This window comes from Spinacia oleracea, chromosome 6, assembly GCF_020520425.1.
Source record: "Spinacia oleracea cultivar Varoflay chromosome 6, BTI_SOV_V1, whole genome shotgun sequence".
Taxonomy (NCBI): Eukaryota; Viridiplantae; Streptophyta; class Magnoliopsida; order Caryophyllales; family Amaranthaceae; genus Spinacia; species Spinacia oleracea.
In genome coordinates, this window is record NC_079492.1 from 1,453,758 (window position 1) to 1,467,085 (window position 13,328).

At 47.9% G+C, this 13,328-nt stretch overlaps 1 protein-coding gene across 2 annotated transcripts; it reads left to right on the forward strand.

Annotated features, from left to right (window-relative positions):
* Positions 1-3,741: 3,741 nt before the first annotated feature.
* LOC130464045 (uncharacterized) lies at positions 3,742-6,501 on the forward strand. Of its 2 annotated transcripts, XM_056833412.1 has the most exons (4): positions 3,742-4,503; positions 4,755-4,838; positions 4,917-5,615; positions 5,697-6,501. In XM_056833412.1, exons 3-4 carry the CDS (start codon positions 4,935-4,937, stop codon positions 6,495-6,497), a joined length of 1,482 nt encoding a protein of 493 aa, XP_056689390.1. In that variant the 5' UTR covers positions 3,742-4,503; positions 4,755-4,838; positions 4,917-4,934; the 3' UTR covers positions 6,498-6,501. The 2 variants fall into 2 exon arrangements, with proteins under 2 accessions (XP_056689390.1, XP_056689389.1); XM_056833411.1 differs by having other exon boundaries at positions 3,742-4,838.
* Positions 6,502-13,328: the final 6,827 nt, after the last annotated feature.

Sequence of the window (13,328 nt, forward strand, 5' to 3'; positions counted from 1 at the left end):
AAGTGCTAAGCAAAGCACCATTGCGGATTCTACAACTGAAGCGGAGTACATTGCTGCACATGAAGCAGCAAAGGAAGCTATATGGCTAAGGAAGTTCATAGGTGAACTTGGTGTAGTCCCCTCCATTAAAGGACCAATAGCCCTGTATTGTGATAATAACGGAGCTATTGCACAGGCAAAAGAGCCTAGACACCACCAGAGAGTCAAGCATGTACTTCGTAGATTTCACCTTCTACGAGAGTTCGTTGAAAGAAAAGAAGTCGAGATAAGCAAAATTGGAACTGATGACAACATATCAGATCCATTAACTAAACCTCTGCCGCAAGCGAAGCACAACTCGCACACTGCAGCTATGGGAATCAAGCATATTGGAGAATGGCTTTGATGTCTCTGTTTAATGTTTTAAAGTTTTAGAGTTTAAATCTTTGTAAAACATTATTGGTTAATCATTCACAATAAATGAAAGGAATTCATTTTTCCATTTAATTTGTGGTTTATTAAATGATGAGTCCCTTCAACTTGACGATATATTCAAGATAGACTGTCAGGACCAGTCCTGTGACTAAGAAATGTCTATCAAGTGAACTTGAATGTCAAAGGTTGAAAATGGTCCCTAATCGGAGTTTTCTATAAAATTGGACGCATAGAAAACGTTAGACGATTAGAATGCAAGATGACTAGTAGTTCTGTTTCTTGAACTATGTGGACATGGCAATGTCATAATCATTTGCATAGATACTTACTTTGGGAAGACTAGTATCGGACAAGACCTATGAAACTTTACTGTAAGAGATGAAAGTCTGTCATAAGTAAATTTCATTAAATTATTAGACACTAAATCCTCAATACCTGAGTGATTTGAGATTACTTGTTTGAGAACTGGTTGCTTTGACGTTGACCAACCGTCGCACCGTAAAAGGAGGCTATAAAGGCAACGCTCAGGTAATCACCTATCAAACGAAGTCTAATCTCAAGATCGCAAGATTGGGATTGTCCTCCCATAAATCGGGATGAGATGCTTAAAAGTTGTACAAGGCCACTCGGAGAGCTAGAAACTGTGAAATGCATGGCCGTGCTCGGATGAATCATAGGCTATGATTATCTGTTTATTTGATCAGTTGAACTCTGAAACCGAGGAACGCCTCTGGACATAATAAGGATGACAACTCTTACCTTATGTTCAAGAGCAAGCATCGAGCGACAAAGGAATTAGGAAATGCACACTTGTCCCTAAGGACAAGTGGGAGACTGAAGGAAATAATGCCCTTGGTCCAAGTATGCATTCTATGTTAAGTCTAATAAATGCGGTTCAGTATTAATTAACAAGTTAATAATTCAGTGAGATCAAGTGAGCTGAATGCCTAGCTAGAGGCCGCTTCAGTTCAAGTGGAATTAATGATATTAATCCACAGCTTACTCTTGACTGAACCCGTAGGGTCACACAAATAGTACGTAAACGGATCAAGTATTTAATGGCATTAAATACTCCATCTATGAATATTCGGAACCGACGGATCTTGGTTTCAGTGGGAGCTAAGATCGTCACAGGCAAGAAATGAATACTCCGGAAACGATGATATTGCCGGAAACGGAAATATGGATCGTATCGGAAATATGAATATTATCCAAGTCGTAGATGTTGCCGGAAACGGAAACATGGTACGTATCGGAAAATATTATCGGAAATGGAAATATTACCAGAATCGGAAATATTGCCGGAAACGGAAATATTGTCAGAATCGGAAATATTATCGGAATCGGAAAATAATTCCGGAAACGGAAATATTAAATATTTGTTCGAAACGGAAATTGATTCCGGAATCGGAAATATTAAATATTGTTCGTATCGGAAATGAATTCCGGAACCGGGAATTTAATCGGAAGCGTATCGTACGAATTAGCATCGGACGAGGCCTGCCGGACGAAGGCCCAGCACGAAGCCGGGCCATCGCCCAGCAAGCACGCGCGCCACAAGCCCAGCCAAGGCAGCGCCCAGGCCTACCGCAAGGCAGGCCCAGCGCGCGCCAAGGCCACGGATGCGTGGGCCGCGCTGCGTGGGCTGCTGCTCGCACGCGCATGGGCAGCCCTTGTGGATGCCGTGTGTGTGTGAGTTTGTGCTCATGCGTGATTCCTAAATCTACAAGAGTTAGTGTATGATTAAATTCCTATTCCTAAATTGGATAAATTAATTAAATAGAATTCATGTAGGATTCTAATTTCAATTAATTCGTATCCTACTAGGATTACGATTCCTTTTCCGTAACTCTATAAATAAAGGCCTAGGGGTCATTATTTATACAGAAGTTTTAAGTATTCAAAACTAAGATTTTTAAGCAGAAAAATCAGCCAATATTCTTGCCTACCTAACCGAAAATATTAGAACCTTAAGGGCGATTCTAGTTGGTCAATCTTAAGGCGGATCCGGACGTGCTGTGGACTATCTACGGAGGGACGACACTTGGAGTCCTAAAGACTTGTTCTTGTTCGGTTCGGGCGCAGCTAGGGAAGGCACGCAACAAAGAGTATGCATCTAAACTATGCTAAATGATTATGTGTAAATAATATGTTTCCTGGCTTTATGGTTTTTCCGCATGATTTATGAACTGTCATATGAATCATAACCTAACACTTAGTGGCCCAATTGAGAATCAATTGGGAGCCCAAACAACATGCCCCCCAGACCCGGTCCATTTAGAATTAAATGGGTGGGTTTCCAGCTGTCAGAAGTCCGAAAGTTCCCTCTCTTTTTTTGAAAAGGGATGATTTGCATTGATGACAAGTGTTGGGAATTGTAATGTGTCATGGAGATCGTGGGTTTGAGGAAGTTGATGCGCCCTTTCTCTTTTCTATAAATACTGGGTGCTTTGCTCCTTTTGAACTTTTTACTCCTTATTTCAAACCCATTCTCTCTCTAAATTCCGGCGATCGCAGTGCAATTTGCTTCTTCAGATCTACGAAATTCGGCCAACTTTAGACTTCGGGAACTTGTGTTGTTCGCTTTATCGGCGAATTCCGCTTCGGAAAAAGGTAATTTGCTTCTGAGTTCTCCTTTTTTCTTCGCTCTTCCTTCTACCCCTCACTCTAAACCCTAGATCGAGATTTCGCGACCATGGCAAAGAATAGGGGCAAAAGCAAGTTCGTTGTTGGTTCCTCTAGTGAGAGAGAGAACGTGCCTTCGGGGAGGTTACCGAAATCTTCGAGGGGTCGACCTTCGGAGAGGCCGTTGGTGAAGAGTTCGATTGGTTGGGATGCTTCCGAAGATGAACGCGCAACCTCTGGTGAGAGAGCTGGCTTTTTGGGTGCTCGTCGTCGTTACTCCGAGTTTCCAGTTCATTGGACGGAAGCTGATCCGAAGGGTAAGTATGCCTCAATTTTGCACGAGACCACGCAGATCGACGGTCCGTTGGAGAAATCGGTCAGCGGTGACTGGTTGGTGGAAGCGAAGTTAGGGAATTATCATCGGAAGGCCGAGGAGCTATACGGAATTCAGCATGCCTTGGGGTACTGGTGCGAGCTTCCTGAACAAGAGCGTCCTCGGGTGACTCATCCACCGAGGGGGTTCATTTCCGTGTACACTCACCATTTGGAGAATGGTCTCCGCTTTCCTTTGGATCCGTTCGTATCCGAGCTTTTGGTGTCGTACAACATTAGTTTGGCCCAGCTCACACCCAAATCTATGAGGCACATAATCGGATTTAGATGGGTGTGTGACTTCGTCAATTTCCCTTGCTCTGTCGCTATTTTTCGGGATCTTCACGATCTGGTTCTCAACCATGCTTCCAAGGGTGATGGGTATGGTTGGTGGACCATTGTCAACAAGAAGTCCCGAAAGAGGGGGGATCCGAACTACATCACGGCGTACCCCTACCTTAGCTCTGACCACAATTGGAAGACGGAGTGGTTGCTCGTCCGTGTGCCGACGGATCCGAAGCATCCCAACTTTTATCGTCCTCCGAAGTGGTTCGTGGCTCCTGATCCTGATATGAGGGGTGTGGCAGCTCCAGATCGGAACCATCGCCACTATGTGGACCTCCTCCAGTGGTTCTTGGCTCAAGAGGATAACCATCGACTGCCGTCTAGCTGGCTCCCGAATCTCAATTACATTTTGAGGGAGGACATTCTTGCTGTTGCCGGTCTCAGCAGGATTTTTGACAGGGGTAGGTGTCTTTCGGCTGAGACCGTTTTTTCAGTGAGTTTGTCCTCTTTCCTGTTTCGTTTTGCTGACATGTTTTGTGCTTTGTTTTTGCAGAGTACGGCTTTAGCTGCATTGATCCTAAGAAGTTGGGCATTTCTTTGGATTTGAAGACTATTCACGACCCGGCTCCCGAGTACAAGTTCGGAAAAGATAACCCTCGTAATCCTCGTCTGAAGGATTACGTGTTGTCTCCTTCGGGGGTTGCTCGGATATCCGAAGTTCGAGCTGATCCGTGGGATTCCGCCTCTTCTGTTGAAGCTGTTCCTGTGAAGGTTGTGCTTCCTGAGTTGAAGACAACTTCGGACCCGGTGAGTGTTCATTTATAAGCTCGATTTTCTGTTTATCTTTTTCTTTTCGGTTGGCCGTCGGCTAACGTCTTGGTCCTGGACCATCTTTTTAGGGTCCTGGGACTGACGCTGTGCCGCGTGCCGTTCCTTCGGTTTCATCTCCGGCTCGGATAGATATCACTTTATCTAGGAACCGGGTATTTCCCGCTTTTTTCTCTATTTCTTCCTTTTTCTTCTTTTATATTCGTTGACCCTTGGTCTCCCCTTTTTAGGATCAACGCAAAAGGAAGGGTAGCACTCTTTTGAGGCCGTCCACGCATCCGAAGAAAGCGAAGGCTTCTCAGCCCTCGGAGAAGGTATTTGTTCTGACTTGGATTTTTTGTAGTTCGTTTCTCCCTTTTTCGGAAACTAATCTTTGAACGCTTGCTATGTAGGAAGCGGTTTCGGAAGTCATGCCTCCTCCTAAGAATCTTCTTCACTTCATGCCCTTGCCAGGGCAGAAGTTAAAGAGTGTGGTGGTTGCTGAACCGCCGCCCGTGGATCAGCCGCTGATCGAGGAAGATATCATCCCTTCTCCCCTTAAACCATCTGCTGCTTTGGGGATCGAAATCCAGGATATCACCGAGGTGATGGAGGCGATTGAAGCCGATTTTGTTCCTGGTTCGGATGTCCCTGAGGTAGCTGGGGAGAAGAAGGAGTCTGCTGATCTTCCCTTCGAGAGGGAGAAGAGTCCAGACAAGGAGATGATAGATCTCTCGGGCCCCGAAGCTGCGGTCCCCGAGGTTCAGAAGGAGGTTCCCTCTGCTGGAGAGGAGGAGCAGCCCGAGCAAGGTTTGACGAGGAAGAGGCGCCACTCAACTTTGGGTTCTACTTCTACCTCGGCCCTGGATAGGCTGATCCATGCTGATCCCTGTTCGGATGTTCCGCTAAAACGGATCCCCGAAGAAGTAAGGGAGGCGATGGCTCGATATGCCAGGGCTCCGATTTTGGGAGAGGACCCCTTGGCTCACGTGGGATCCTTGGTGGGCCCCGAGGCTGCTCGGGAGAATCTGCTTCGTGCTAACCCGCAGTGGAGGGTTCCTGGTGCCGAAGAGAGGAATCCGGCTATGATGGCCCAGTACTATCTGAACGAGGTAATTTGCTAGATTTTTCTCTTTGAGTTGTGTTTTCGTTTTATGTTTTTCCTATTTTGCTCATCTTTCTCTCGTTCCCAGGCTGTTTTCTGGTCTTCGTTCGCTTCCGAGTGTAGCTCGGTTGAGGAGAAACAACTGAGGAAATATCGTGAGGCTTATGCTCGTGATATTCCCATTTTGGACCAGAAGGCTGGGCAACTCCTCTCCGAGCTTACGGAACTCAAGCAGCTGTACCTTCACTATAGTCGCGAGGCTAGAGAGTCTGCTGAGAAGATCGGGACCGAGGTTGGCCAGCTCATCTTCCGAGTTGAAGAGGATGCTGAGAAGATCGCTTCCTTTGCTGAGGAAAAGAAGGATATGGCCGCTAAGTTCGCTAGCGAACTTGAGGAAAAAGATAGACTCTTCCAGGAGATGAAGTCTAAATTTGAAGCGGCCGACAAGGAGCATAAAGAGGCGGAGTTAAGGCTCCACCATTTTGTCCAGCATCGGGAGCTGATCCAGCAGCAAGCTGATAAGGTGCCTGTCCTTCGACTGAAGCTTCGGGAAAAGGATGACTATATTCGGAAGCTGGAGCAGGAGCGAGTCAACCTCTACACTGCTGATCAGTGTAGAGAGCAGTACTGGAACGGCATCCTGGGTGCTCGGCGCATGTTTGCGAAGCACATGCCTCACTTCCCTTGGAACGAGAAAGTTCCTCTATGGATGCAGGCCGAGGACCACTTGGTGGAATGCCAAGCTGATCGAGATGAAGCTGAAGCTGAACGCCAAGCTGCTCTTGCAGAGGCTCGGGCCCAGAAGGCAACTTCCGAAGGTGATACCACTGCTGGGGGTTCTTCGAAGGATGCTCCCCTAGGGGCCGCTCCTGAGACTCCCAAGAGTTAGGGATTCGGGCAGTTGTCTTCTTCAGAGTCGGTCGGTTCCAGTTGAGGACTTCCGAATATGTGCTTGCTTTTCCCCCTTTTGCCTCGGCGCTGCGTTGTACTCATTTCTTTTTGCTTTCTTTTAGTACTTCGGTAGGCCGGTATTGTCTGTTGATGGCTGCCGATTTTAACTGTTTCATTTTGTTTTCAATTTTTGAGGTTTTCAGTGTATTTGTACTCCCCCCAAATATTGAATAAAAAATGAATGTTTGTTACTTGGCTGCTTCTTTTCAATTTGTACTTTCGCAATTTTAGGTCTTTAGATCCGTAGATTTCTCGAGCTCCTCTTTCTGTAGACTTGCTAAAAACCTTTTGATCTTGCGAGCTCTTTACATCCGTAGATCTGTTAAGAGACTTTTTAACTTTTGCGAGTTCTTCAAATCCGTAGATCTGCTAAGAGACTCTTTGACTTTGCGAGTTCTTCAAATCCGTAGATCTGTTAAGAGGCTCTTTAGTTTTGCGAGTTCTTCAAATCCGTAGATCTGCTAAGAGACTCTTTAGTTTTGCGAGTTCTTCAAATCCGTAGATCTGCTAAGAGACTCTTTAGTTTTGCGAGTTCTTCAAATCCGTAGATCTGCTAAGAGACTCTTTAGTTTTGCGAGTTCTTCAAATCCGTAGATCTGCTAAGAGACTCTTTAGTTTCCAGACTCTTCAAATCCGTCGATCTGCTTAGAGGTTTGGATTGTTCTTCCGATCTCTTGTGGTTCGGAAACCTGGGCAAGAGATCGCTAGTCTGCCTCTTTAGTTATGCCTTCGGCGATCCGTGGATCTGAGCCGGAGTTTTATAACTTGATTCGAGCGACTGTTTGTTGCGAACAAATTTTATTAGGGTACCGCGAATCCGAGGATTCTGGACGATTCCCTGAAGTGTATGATTTGGTCATTTCTTGCATTTTATCAAGGAATGGGCAAAGTCAACCTGTTTTTAGTCTCGGATTGATCAGATCCGAGGCTGCATATATATATAAAGGGACAATAATTATAGAGATAAGTTTAATGAAACACATGGTGCCAATGGCTTTCCTCTTCTCATTAAACAACTTACTTGGTTTACAGACAGGGATCATACAAAATATTTCTTGAGAACATCGGTATTCCAATGGTTCTTCAGGATTGTTCCATCTAACTGTTTCAGCATATACGTGCCTGGCCTTTTTTCGGAATGGATGATGTATGGTCCTTCCCAAGTGGCTGAGAGTTTGCCATGGATCCGTCCTTTCTGAACCGAGGCGGCGTTTCTGAGTACTAGATCACCGACTTTTAGGGGTCTGGCGTTGACTCTTCGGTTGTAATGCTTGTTGACCCTCTGCAAATAGGCTGCGTTGAGTGTCCTTGCATCGTTCCGAGCTTCGTCCAGTAGATCGAGAGCTTCGGATAGAAGTTGATTGTTGCTTTCTCCTTGGAGCCCATCATATCTGTTGTATGCCTGGATCCTCAGGCTTTCTGTTCCGATTTCCACAGGAATTACAGCTTCGGATCCGTATACAAGGTGGAACGGTGTTTGTCCGGTAGCTTCTTTTTCAGTGGTCCGAAGGGACCATAGCGTTCCGGGTAGCTCTTCTAACCATTTGTTTTTGTCATCCTCGACTCTTTTCTTGAGTGCGTTGAGGATGAGTTTGTTAGCAGCTTCGGCTTGCCCGTTGCTTTGTGGGTGACAGACTGCCGAGTACGCTAGGTGTATGCCGAACTGTTTGCACCACTTTTGCAACGGGGTGTTGTCGAACTGTTTCCCGTGGTCGAAGACCATCAGTCTTGGTATGCCGAACCTTGTGATGATGTTCTGCCATATGAACTTGCGGACCTGAGGTTCGGTGATGGAGGAGACAGCTTCGGCTTCGATCCATTTGCTAAAATAGTCGACTCCTACAATCAACCACTTCTTCTGGTTCGTCGCTGAGGGGAAGGGACCAATGATGTCTAACCCCCACTGTGCGAATGGTAAGGGATACAGTGTTGATTGTAGGGTTTGAGCTGGTTGATGGATGGCTGGTGCGAACTTTTGGCATTTCTCGCATTTCCTTGCCATCTGCTTTGCCTCGGAAACCATAGTGGGCCACCAGTACCCAGCCCGAAGGGCTTTATGTGCTAATGTCCTACCTCCAATGTGGTTTCCGCATATCCCGAGGTGGATTTCCCTTAGGATGTAGTCAGCGTCTGTTGGACCCACACATTTTAGCAACGGAGCAGAGAATGATTTCCTCATGAGCTCTCCTTCGGCGCTGATGATGAACCATCTGTTGAATCTTTTCAGTTTTCTCGCTTGCAGCTTATCTTCGGGAAGTTCTCCCCTTTCTTTGTATGCAACTACTGCGTCCATCCAGCTAGGTTCGGTACGTAAGCTGCATACTGTGGTGGGTAGCAAGTCGATGCTTCTCTTTTGGTGAACTTCCACGTGGACCGACCTGTTTAGGTCGACGAGTGTTGAGCTTGCGAGTTTTGACAGTGCGTCTGCTTGCGTGTTCTGTCCTCGGGGAATGAGGATGACTTCAAAGGATCTTAACTTTGACGTTAAGGATTTAATTTTTGCTAAATAGGCTGTCATGCTGGGCCATTTGGCCTCATACTCCCCTCGGATCTGGTTGGCTACAAGCTGGGAATCAGTTTTGAGGCGAACATGTTCGGCCTCCAGGGATAAACAAAGCTCTATCCCTGCGATTGCGGCCTCGTATTCGGCCTCGTTGTTGGTTGCTTTGAAGCCGAACTTCAATGCATACTCTATGCTTTTCCCCGTCGGGGGGATTAGTACAACTCCTGCCCCTGAGCCGTTTACTGTGGAAGATCCGTCAGTGAAGACCTCCCAAGTGCTTTTCGTATCATCCAACATTTCCTGGTATGAGCACTCGGCCAAGAAGTCTGCCAATGCTTGTGCTTTGATTGCTGTCCTCGGCTGATATTTGATGCCGAACTCTGATAGTTCGAAGGCCCAGGCAGCCAATCTTCCTGACCTCTCTATTTTGTCGAGTACTTTTTCGAGCGGTTGGTCAGTTAGCACTGTGATCTGGTGGGAGTCGAAGTATGGCCTCAGTTTTCGTGCAGCTACCACTACTGCATATGCGACTTTCTCGATGAGTGGGTACCGGGTTTCGGCTCCTGTGAGTGTTCGGCTGGTGAAGTAGATTGGCTGTTGCTTCTTTTCTTCTTCCCGAAGAAGCACTGCGCTGACGGTTCCAGGGCTAACTGCGACATATAGGTACAGGGTTTCCCCCTCCTTTGGTCTGGCCAGTGTCGGCAGTTGAGCTAGGTGGGCTCTGAGTTGCTGAAAAGCTTCTTTTTGCTCCTGTTCCCATATCAGTTCGGGATCCACTTTCCTCGGGACCCCCTTTTTCTTGACTGGTTCTGCTTCTCCTCCGGGGAGGTTCTTTGGTTTCAGTGCCTTGAAGAAGGGGGCTCCCTTGTCCGAGGCTTTTGATATGAACCTTGTTAGTGCGGCTAACCTGCCGGTTAGCCTCTGCACATCTCTCTTGGTCTTCGGCTCGGGTAAATCCAATGCCGCTTGGACTTTGTCTGGGTTCGCATCAATTTCTCTTTCGCTCACCATGAATCCGAGGAACTTCCCTGACTTCACCCCGAAGACGCATTTTTTTGGGTTCAGCTTCATGCTGTATTTCCTCAGATTTCCGAAGGTCTCTGCCAAGTCTTTGACATGGTCTTCCTCCTTGATGCTTTTTACGATGGAGTCATCCACGTAGACCTCCACATTCCTCCCTTTCTGGTCGGCGAAGACGTGGTCAACTAACCTCTGGTAGGTGGCTCCGGCATTTTTCAAGCCGAAAGGCATCATTTTGTAGTTGAACACTCCTGCGCTTGTGATGAACGCTGTCTTTGCCCTGTCATCGGGGTGCATGAATACTTGGTGGTAGCCTGAAAAGGCATCCATGAAGCTGAGCAGTGCATGGCCGCTGGTGGAGTCAACCAGTTGATCTATCCTTGGCAGGGGATAGCAGTCTTTGGGGCAGGCTCGGTTCAGATCTGTGAAATCTACGCACATTCGCCATGAGCCGTTCGCTTTCTTGACCATCACCACGTTGGCCAGCCACTTCGGATACATGCATGGTTCGATGAATCCGGCCTCTTGCAACTTCTTAACTTCCTCGGCGATGGCTTTGTTTTTCTCCGAGGAGTAATTTCTCTTTTTTTGCTTGATTGGCCGAGCTTCAGCGTTGACATCCAGCTTGTGACAAATCAGCTTCGGATTTATCCCTGGCATATCTGCTGCTGACCATGCAAAGATGTCTTTGTGATCCCTGAGTAGTCGGATCAAATCGATTCGGAGCCCCGAGCTTAGGCCCTTGCCTATTCGGACGCTCCTGTCTGAATTATCTTCGAGGAAGATATCCTCCATTTCTTGATCTGTTTCGGGAGATAGGGTTTCGGGGCGGGCATCAACTTCTGCGGGAGACAAGCTTCTCGTGCTTGCTCTTCTCCTTTTTGCCTCGCTTTCCTCTCCCTTAGCTCCCTTTCCTTCCTCGGGGCCGTCCTCCAATTTGGGTTTTCGGACAGCAGTGTGGCAGGTTCTTCTCGCCACTTCTTGATCACCTCTGATTCGTTCGGCGAATCCTGCATCCGAGACGTATATCATCAGCTGGTGGTATGTGGAGGGGACTGCTTGCATCTTGTGAATCATGGTTCTCCCCATGATTACGTTGTATACGGAGTCGCAGTCCATCACCAAAAATTCGTCCCGAAGGGTTTTTGCTGCCTGGCCTTCGCCCACTGTGACTGGCAGGGTGATCTTTCCTCGAGGGATAGCTGCGGATCCGTTGAATCCGATCAGAGGATAACTGACTTTCGTCAGTGCTTCCTCTGGTTCTTCGAGGATCAGCTGCTCGAAGCAGTTTCTGAAGATGATGTTGACGGCACTTCCTCCGTCGACTAACACTCGATGTACGTTGTGGTTGTTGAGGTCCATGGAAATGACCAGAGGATCGTCATGTTTGTACTGGACTCCGAAGCAATCATCAGCAGTGAAGGTCATGTTCGGGGGGTGTGGTTGGTTGTCTCCAACCGCGCTGAAGTTGACCCGATGGGAGAGGGCTCTTAGGTGTTTTTTGCTGGCCTGGCCAGACTTCTGTCCCCCGAACACCACTAGGATGTCATTTTTCTTGTGCCCTGTTGCTTCGTAGACCCTTTTCTGGGGTTGCTCGTGTTGTTTGCCGCTTGCGGCCTTTTCTTTTTCCTCCCTTCGGTCTAACAAGTATTGTTTCAGGTAGCCTCGGCGAACGAGGTCCTCAATGTTGTCTTTCAGCGAGTTGCATTCTTCGGTATGGTGACCGAAGTCATCATGGAACTCGCACCATTTGTTCTTGTTTCTCCGAGCTGGGTTGGACTTGAGCTTCCCAGGTAGTTTCCACTTTTCGTCATTTCTATTGAGGCTGAATATCTCCTTTCGGGGCAGAGCTAGTGGAGTGTAGTTGGTGTACTTGGGTTGAAGTTCACCCCTTCTCCCGTCTTTCTTCGGGCTCATCTCTCTAGCTCCTACTTTCTCTTTCCCCTTCCTTGAGCCGCCCTCGGGCTTGCTCTGAGTATTCTTTGTGTCTCTCGGATCCGACGATCCTTTCAGTCTTGCAGCGGCCTTGTTGAACTCTTCGGTTCTGATGAACGCATCAGCCATTTGGAGCACGTCAGCTATTCTGGAGGGGTTCTTCATTGAGAGTTCGTCACGGAACTTCCCTTCCTGGAGCGCGTGCTTCAAGGCGAAGATGGCCACGTCTGGCTGCAAGTTTGGTATGTTTGTTGATTCCTTCATGAATCTGGCCATGAATTCTCTCAGACTTTCGTCTCTTTCTTGTTGGATTGAGGTCAGTTCTGCTGTGGTTCGCTCGGGGCGATTGTTGCTCACGAACTGTGTGCAGAATCTCTTTTTCAGCTTTTTCCAACTCTTGATCGATCCCTTCGGCAGCGATCTAAACCACTCTCCCGCCACTCCGGTTAGCGTGGTTGGGAAATATTTACACCAGCATGCTTCGGAGTAGGGACTCAAGAACATCTGCTGCTCGTAGGAGATGACATGATCCCTCGGATCTGTGATTCCGCTGTAGGTTAGGTGAGCTGGCAGTCTTACCTTCGGTATTTCTTCCATGATCAGCTCGTCCGAGAAAGGGGATGACGTAGGAGTCATGATTCTTTTCCCGAGTCTAGCCCTGATGCCTTCGTTTGCCGAGGCTCTGTGATTAGAACGTTCGGGCGTACGATGGGGGCTAGGGGTTCGATCATGCCTCCCGTCTCGTCTTCTTTCTCGGCTACTGACCTCGGGTCGCTCGCCAGATCTGCTCGACTCACCTACCCCGAGTCTCGTATGGATCGAAGGTCTTAACCTTGAGTGGACCGAGGGCCTCAACCTGCTGAGTACCGAGCTTCGGATCCGAGGATTACGAGTAGTTGATTCGCTTTGGAGAGCTGTTGGAGTAGGCGATGGTCTCGCAAACCAATCTGGTTGCTGTTGTGCCCTTTTTTGGGTGTCCCACGTGCTTTCCATCCACCTCGACGTCAAGTGTGTACCTGTCAAGGGAAGGAGTTCTCGTTCGGGTCTGGACACTTCCACACTGGGTGGCTCGTTCAGCCTTCGCCTGGTCCTCCTCTCTTCTCTGCGGTCATTTGCCAGTCCTTGCTGCTTCTCATTGAAGAGGAAGTTTTGCATGATGGTCATGGCCGCAGTGAGCTCTTTCCTAGTTGGAATCGGAGGTCCTGCATTTGTGGCGGTCGTAGCTCTGCTTGGCTGTGACCTCGTCATCGATTGAGGGTGCCCCTCTTGGTCAGATTCTGAATCTGACCGCACCATCATATCGTCGTCATT